This window comes from Eumetopias jubatus, unplaced genomic scaffold, assembly GCF_037043125.1.
Source record: "Eumetopias jubatus isolate StellerSeaLion01/CBP00866 unplaced genomic scaffold, mEumJub1_p1.0 scaffold_15, whole genome shotgun sequence".
NCBI lineage: Eukaryota > Metazoa > Chordata > Mammalia > Carnivora > Otariidae > Eumetopias > Eumetopias jubatus.
Window position 1 is genome coordinate 89,397,348 of NW_028274821.1, and position 8,334 is coordinate 89,405,681.

At 56.7% G+C, this 8,334-nt stretch overlaps 1 protein-coding gene across 1 annotated transcript in view; it reads left to right on the forward strand.

The window, feature by feature from the left end:
* ASS1 (argininosuccinate synthase 1) overlaps positions 1-7,286 on the forward strand; it is a 43,082-nt gene extending 35,796 nt beyond the window's left edge. Inside the window, exons 12-14 of the mRNA XM_028090548.2 lie at positions 1,801-1,957; positions 5,713-5,778; positions 7,241-7,286. Of these exons, the coding sequence (XP_027946349.1) occupies positions 1,801-1,957; positions 5,713-5,778; positions 7,241-7,286 (269 nt within the window). The remainder of the gene's footprint in view (positions 1-1,800; positions 1,958-5,712; positions 5,779-7,240) is intronic.
* The last annotated feature ends 1,048 nt before the right edge of the window (positions 7,287-8,334 follow it).

Below are 8,334 nucleotides of genomic sequence, written 5' to 3' on the forward strand. Positions count from 1 at the left end.
TCTGCCCCCGCCCCAATCTCCGGCTCCATCTCCTCCCTGTCTTCCAGCCTGAGAGCTTAATGGTCTAATTATCCTGACTTAGCAAGAGGGCCAAGCCACTGGGGCATGGCGGGGGGGGGGTGGGGGGGGTAGGGAAGCATCAGTGTCCCCTCCCGTGGGGGTCAGGAGCACTTTTCAGGATCTCACTGTGGCTGGGCACACCTCTCTGGGTGCCCGTCTCCCTGTGTACAGGGAGGGCTGGTGGAGGCCATATTCAGATCTCGATTTTAAAATGCTTAGTGCTTGGCCTGCATCCCATCAGGGAATCCATACACCCCCCTGGAGAGCGGTAATATCTCATTGTGTAAGTGAGGAACTCAGGTACAAAGTGGGTACGTTGCCTGTCAGTGTGGAGCAGGATGCAAACCCAAATGACAGGTGGCCGGAGGGTGGCCCAGTCTCTTCTCTCCCTGCCCGGCCCTCCCCGACCTCTGCAAGCCACTGGACCCTATCCCAGAGAAGGCCTGCTCTCCTTTCCCACGGAGAGCCTCAGCAGGTGCCCCTGGAGGCCCAGCCTCCAACAATAGCCACAGACCCGAGGCTGACCTGGCCCTTTATCAGGGCAGGAGATCGCGCACCATCTGGCCCCACAGCTGCCCAGGTGGGCTCACCTTCCCGGCTCCGTTTCAGGGAAACCCTACCCCTTGAGCTGTCCCTCCCCCAACCCTGGCCACAACGCGCCTGCCCTTCACAGAGACTAGAGAGGAGATGGCTGTCTGCACATCTGAGCCTGTTGGTGCCGAGGTACTAGCCCCGGGGCAGCCTGGGAACTGAGCACACAGCCTTCCCTGGTCTGAGGCCTCTGGGGGCCAGAGTGGGGTCGAGGAGGGGTGGATAGCACATTTCCCAGGCACCTTGTATACTGACGGATGTTCCATCCACAGACAGGAAAACTCCCAGATTATCATATGAGGCAGAGCTCTTCTACCGTAGGTCCAGCCCCGGGCCCCTCACTGCAGCCTGTTGTGTGATCTTGAAGAAACCTCAACTTCCCCGAGCCTTACTTGCTAACTCAGAAAAGAGAGAGGCGAAGAGAGTTTTTCTCACAGGCTGTTTCTGACGATTCAAAGAGCTTAGCCTGTGCTTCATACATACAAATATTTGCATAGGAAAATATTAGCAGCATGTAGACAGTTTACTGATGTCTGAGATGGGGGGGACACGGGGGGCTCTTCCTGGCTCCTGGCCAGGACACCAGCATGTGGACACCCGGGGCCTCCACACACAATAAGCCCACTGGTCCTGGGAGGGGGTACTGCGTCATTCCCGCTCAGTAGATGGGGAATCAGAGGCACAGGGTGGTGAAGGCCACAAGCACATGGTCTTTCTGACTTTCTGGGTGCTCCTGTCGCTCAGCCCAGGCTCACGCTTGTCTGAGTCTTACCTGAGGTCTCCTGCCCCACAGCTGTCTGCCATCCTCAGGAGACTGAGCTCCCTGTGGGCAAGCGACAGCGTCCCTTCCCGGCAGTGTTCCCAGGGCCTGGCCCGTTGCGCCGAATATCTGGCGTGAGGCAGAGGGTTAGCTGCCCTCTTCCTGATCCCTGGGAGGTGACTGTTTGCGGGGGCAGGGAGGGCCCCTCCCTACCCACAAGAGCCCTGCAAGATCACAGGACAGGGACTCGGGCTCGTTCCTTTGATGCAAGACCCACCCCCAAAGGTCTGCCATGATGGACTGTGGCTCGGGGCGCCCTCCCTATCCTCCCAATCCTAGGCCCCAGCACAGTGGGCCTCCCTAGCACCCTCACTGTTTCCTCCCTACAGGTTTCTGGCACAGCCCAGAGTGTGAATTTGTCCGCCACTGCATCGCCAAGTCCCAGGAGCGCGTGGAAGGGAAAGTACAGGTGTCTGTCTTCAAAGGCCAGGTGTACATCCTCGGCCGGGAGTCCCCGCTGTCCCTCTACAACGAGGAGCTGGTGAGGTAGGTGCCCCCCACACTGGCCCCCCGGCCGGGGAACAGACCCTCACGGCCAGTGTCCCTTCTGACCAGCTTTCTCAACAAAGATGCGCCTAAGCCTGTACGGGGCAGGGGGAGGAAACAGTCATGAAGAGAATCGATGCTACCTCTACCCCCAGGGACCTTCCAAAGGCACCAATCAAATGATCACCTGCACGTAGAATTAGGCAAGTGTCGGGCTGTGAGGAGGTGCAGGATAGTCTGGCTGGGTATAGTAATGGGTATGGAGAAGCTTCCCTGAGGAAGTCACCTTTGAGCTGGCCTCCAAAGGACAGGAGCTAACCGGGCGGAGAGGGAGCAGGGAAGTTTCCAGGGACACGGTCATGGGCAGAGGTTCTGGGCCTTGGAAGAGTCCAGAACATTCCAGGCACTACAAGAACACCGGGAGCCAGGGGCCAGAGCGTGAGGGTCCCGGAGCCAGATCTTAAAGAGAAGGAGCCGTCAGACCTTTTTCTTACGAGGGTCCTTCTGGCTGCTCTGGAGAATAGATTCGGGTGAGGTGAGAGTGAGAGGAACAGAGGATTTGACAAATGGTTAAGAGGTTAAGAACGGCAAGGGCTTGGATGTGGAGGGAGATGAAGAGGTATAGAATTGCCTGGCATGAGCAGCTGGGCACACACGGGTGGCAGTTCTTGAATTGAGGGGGTTCTTGAAGGAAGATCCTACATCTAGGCTCAGACACCTTGAGGGTGAGTCATCTTGGAGACAGATCAGGGGAGTACCTGGTCAGCCCTTGGACACACGGGTCTAGAATTGAGGAGGAAGTGCGTGGAAGACAGGGCAGAGTGGCAGACATCTCGAGGTTTTCCAAAGCCAGGAGGAAACTGGCCGGGGAGGGGAGGGTCCGTGCAAGCCGGGAAGGGAGACAAGGAGGGGTGTTGAGGCCACGCCAAGGGTGCTGCCACGGCTTCGGGACGGGCTGCCGCGCCCTGGCGGGCTGGGTCAAGGGCAGCCTTGGCTCTTGAGCTGCACCTACACTTGTGCATGAGACTGTGGCCTCCATGGAGGATCAAGGTGTCCCCTTTGGAGGTCACTTGGCCACACAAGAGGTGGGGACCGACAGCCCCACCTGACTCAAGTCCCAGGCCCAGCTTAGCCCCGGCGGAAGCCTGTTGGGAATTAGCGTGCGAGTTTTGTTTGGCGGTCAATATTATTTCCCTCTTTCCCGTCTCCTCGCCACGTTCAGCTTCTCCCCCCTTCCATCTTTCTAAACACTTTATAAGCCATAAATATAACCGAATCAGTTTAGATCAGTCGGGGTAAATGTCAAATTATCTTCTCTCTTTCTCTCTCTGGCTCTTTCTTCCCTCCCCCTCCGAATCAGCAGCCTCTAATAATCTGCCCAACCCTTCATTAAACCTTACAGCCTCACTCAGGGAGATTAAATGAAGAAAGTAAAAAGGGGAAGGAAAAAAAGAGAGAAAAGCAGGCGCATTTATTCTCACTGTGTCTCCAACCATTTCCCCTTTCTTTTTGATTTCTACATCGCTGACTTGAAAGCCCTTGAGTGACAGCCTCACAGGGACCAGCGAGGAAGCCGCGAGAGGTAGCAGAACTGGAAATGCCGTGGCACAGTAGGTAGAAAGTAACGTAATTATAGAGCAGGTCAGAGCCACTCGAATGAGCAAAAATAAAAGCACAGAGGTTTTCTGTAGACCGTCAGGGGAGGTACAAAAAAAAAAAATCATTGTAAACTCTTTTCCACCACCCCCCCCCCCACCACCACCCCAAACCACTATTTTAAAAAGAGGTTTTTCAGCTCCCGAGAAACACCTCTGGGAACTCTTCTGCAGCCTCGAGCGCGGGACAAGTGTGTCCCTGGACGTGGGCCTCTCTTTACCGGGGCTGCTGCGGCGTCCTGGGAGGGGAGCGGGAAAGTTTGTTTTGACACGTGCGAAATGGCGATGAAAAGGCAGATGCGCATGGAGGGGAGCTGGAAGGGGCTCTGAGCCCTGGCTTCTCCCTGAGCGGAGCACAGGGTCCTTCCAAAGGGGACGGTTGATTCAGACAGTGGCAGCGTGTTCCAGGATTTGATTTGTGTGGGGAAGGGTACACTTTCTCACCCAGAACAAGGTCTGTAAAAGGGAGCTGCAGAGCCTGATGCTTTAGTTCGGTCCAGCTTTTTCTCTGCCCAGTGAGGGGTGCCAAGAGGCAGCTTTTCCAAGGTCCGACATCTTCCCCCTTACAGGGGACTTGCTGGTCTGCTCCTGGTGGCTTGCGCCACCTGAGACCTGGAGGGGCCGGCGAAGGTGGGGAGGAGGAAAGAAGGGGTGGGAGTGTGGGAGTTCATGTGCAGCTTCCTGGGCCCGTGAAGGTCATGGTGGGGGTAGGGCAACAGAGCCCACGGTCCTGAACAAGTTGCAGGACAGCTGAGCGCAGACACCCTACTTGTTGTCAGAAGTCCACAATCCACAAAGAGCCAGCCAGAGGCACAGCCTTAGGGTCCCGGGGGGACAAATAATAACAGATTCCCCTCTGCCCTCCTCCCCCCCAATCTCACCTCTCCGGAGAAGGCTCCTGAGGGGACAGGCCGCCTCCTTGTCATCAAGAACCTTGAGACGGCTTTGTCCTGAGGCTGGAGTTCTGGAGACATGAGGACAAGGGGCTGATTCAGAGCAGGACGCGTGAGAAACAGAGGAGGGACCCTTCCCCGCCAGAGGCTTGGAGGGTGGCCGTGCGGAGCCAGATCTGAGACCACAATGCCCTGAACTTGTCCTCAAAGAGCTTATCCCAGCCGTGATTAAGGCAGATGGGTGACTGCTGACGTCTGCTGCCCCATCCACGTACCCTGGGCCCTGTTCCCTTCTTGCTCGTATTTCCCCAGCACCTGCAGACCATAGGTGCCTAATAAATGCCTGAATGAGTGAATGAATGATACGAGCCATGGTGTGGCAGCCGCATCAGTTCCCGTGGAGTCAGTGATAACACTGAGAGGCCCATTTGACAAGTGAAAGCCTGAAGCTCACCGAGCAGAACGGGTGCCCTAAGCTCTGCGGCGGGGCGGGGTGGCAGAGCTCGGCGGTAGCCCCGACTGGGAGGACTGTGTTTGGGAAGGATTCCTCGAAGAATAGCTAAGTGAAAACAGCCCAGAAGCTGAAGGTTGTCGAATCTGGAAGATGGCAGCTGTGGATGGGGGAAACGTTTGTAACAGTGGCGGCTGAGCAAGCCCTTCTCGGGGCCAGCCGGCGTGGGGCAGGTGCCAGGTTTGTGGATGGATCTCAGTGCTGGGGGCGCTGAGAGCTTCAGGGGCGCTGTCACAAGTCCGAGGCTGTTCCGGGTACTCCCCGTGGCCTCCCGGACCTTCGGGCCACTGGACGCCATCAGCTATTGCTGGAGATTTCTCCCAGAGCCCCCCGACCCCACCCCACCACAGCCGTGAGGGCGGAGCTGACCCACAGGTGTGTCCTGGGCTTACAAGTGCAGTTCTCTGGTTCGTCGGAGGACTTCGCCGGCGGACTTCGCCGGCTGGCACTGACCGAGGCGGGACCCTACCTGCCCATTCCCGTAGCAGGGCTGAGACTCCTGCTCTCCGGCCCTGGACACGGTGCCTGGCCCATAGTAGGGCTCCTGAATTGGACAGAAACACAAGTGTGGGCCAACCCGGCAGAGATACCCTGGGTACCTGCGAGCCTGAGCTGTCGTCCCCAGCCCCAGAGATCCTCCGACGTCGGGAGTGAGGCCTGGCGGCGTGCTGACAGCCTTTCACTCTCTCTTTGCAGCATGAACGTGCAGGGTGATTATGAGCCCGTCGATGCCACTGGGTTCATCAATATCAACTCCCTCAGGTGAGCAGCTCTGGGCCCTGATGGGTCTCCGGACCCCCCAGGTGTGCGCAGCAGGCTCTGATGGGACCTCAGCCGCTCCGACCGCTGACCTGTCCTAGAGAAGCCCCATCTTCCCGTCCCTCTGCCCACAACATCTTCAGTACCTGCTTTGGGCCCAGCCTGCTCCTGTCCTCAAAGGGGCAGAAGGCATAGCCGGAAGCCACACAGGGCCCTGGGTGCTTGGGTCCCCTGTTTCTGGGTCCTGCCCTTTGCCTCAGACACTCACCCCCGCCCTCTCCAGCTGCAAGAAGGACTCCACCAGGAGCCCCTTGCCTGGGCAGGTTAGAAAGGCAAATGGCCCAGAGGTAGAAAGGAACCTCAGAAAGTCACCAGGCCAGAAGGAACCTGGTGCCTACCTGTCACCATACCTGAGCTGCAGGTCTAACTGGAAACCATCCTAGCCACATGGATGCCCATGGCCTAGTGGGGTAGCATGCGTCATCTGAAGCCACTCAGACTTGGGTTCAGATCCTGGCTCTGCAGGATGGTCCTCAGACCCCTTCTGGACCCCTGGGAACACAAGTGGGGATATTGACCATAGCCACCTGACAGGTGTGGCAAAAGTTTGCGTGAATCCCAGGAAATCAGGCACTCAGCCCAGACCCTGGCCTGCAGGAAGAGCTCACGTGCTCAGCCCAGGTGTAGCCCGGGGAGGGGCACGCACAAAGGCAAACAGGGTCGTTTATTACCAGCGGCTACTATACACTCACTTCCAGGCACTCTCCTGGGCCGTCCCATTGAATTCTTACACAAAATTTGCAACTCCAGGAACAGGCCCAGAGTGGTTAAGTAAGCCATCCACAGTCACACAGCTAGAAAGCTGTGGAGCTAAGTCCAGAAGGTATGTCTGTCCAACTCCCAGTTCTGTGTCACCAGCTTCCTTCTCTTCCGGCTTGGCATTGGGAAGAGGGCACGAGTCTCTCTTGTCTCCCTGACACATGTCCTGGGCACAGAGCCACCATTTCCTCCCAACGCCAGGCTCTTGTCCCTGGAGCCGAGAGACTGGGAGAGACGCCGAATCCGGCTGACCTTCCCGGGGTGCTCTCCACTCCAACAATCATGTCCACACCCCCCCCCACCTCCTTCGCCCTCTGTATTTTATGACTATAAACCCTTTTAAATGGCTGCAAACACATCGGGTTTTCATAATGGCCTCTTCATCTCTCCCATTGCCAGTTAAATGTTTTGTCTTCAACAATGCCAAGCAATGTTTCCCCCAAAGATAAATTAATTACATTATCCTGATTGGAGGGCAGGAGGGGCCAGGGCAGGAGCGGGAACAGAGGGGGAGAAAAAAGACAACTTCATACACATCTGAACTGACAGCTGCCCCCGCCACCCGGGTTCTGCCTGAATTAATTGAACGGAGTGCATGTTGTTATTGTTAATTTACATTTTTCTTTGTTTTCAATCTGGTTTACAGGCTGAAGGAATATCATCGCCTCCAGAGCAAGGTCACTGCCAAATAGACCGGCTGACAATGAGGAGCTGGGCCTCCTCATTTGCCCATCTCCCCAGTACAGGCGCTAATTGTTGTGATAATTTGTAATTGTGACTTGTTCTCCCGGGCTGGCAGCCTGGTGGGGGTACCAGGCCCCAGCTTTGTTCCCTGCTCCCCTGTAGCCTGCCGAAGTGGTCATCGGAGGGAAGGGTGGAGGCGGCTGCGCTGGGGAGATGTAAAATGACAATTAAAAAAAGATACATGAGTCTTTTTCTTTATTTCTGCAGAGAGGGCATTGAGGGGGGTGTGTGTGTGTGTGTGTCAGTCATGCTGTGTGTGTGTGTGTGTGTGTGTGTGTGGTCAATCATGCTCTTCTTAGTCCAACCTTGGTGTTTTCTGATTTAAGCGCTGCCAAAGCCACCTTTTGCCCGGGAACCTGTTTCTCTGGAAGGATCGGAGGCTCTCTGCCCCCAGCGAAAACCAGGGAATCCAGATATGTCCCCCTGGGTCGGCCTGGCATTTTATCACCGACTGTGGCCCCGTGCCGTGTCACAGGGGAACCAAGGAGAGTTTGGGTGACATGCGGGAGAGCTGTCCTACCACCGCCCACAAAGAACTGGGAATGGCAGCCATGACTGACCACACGACGCTCCCCCACCACAGCACCGTGGCCTTAAGTAGCCTAAACTGTGGACGAGGAGGAGCCCCCAGTAAGAAGAAAAGCCTGGCAGAGAACAGAAAAGGACAGGCACAGAATTTAGCGGACACTCCTGGGGGAGGCCACCTGGCCTACAAGGTTCCCGCTACTGCTCCTCCACCAACCCAAGGCGGCCATGTCTGCACAGTGACTCCGCCCCCTCAGTCATAGTTCATTGGATCATGACTGGACACCTGACCTAAGCTGGACCAATCAGAATCTCACTCCCAGGAACTGGGCGGGTGCAAATAGCCAGAAGTGAGGACAGGTACCCTTGGGCCGGATAGGATGTCCGGTTCCCCGGGAAAGCGGAGGGAGAGGAAAGAAGCGGGTGGAAGGAGGGAAGAGTGGATTTCAGGTTTAGAATCCCAGTTCCCAT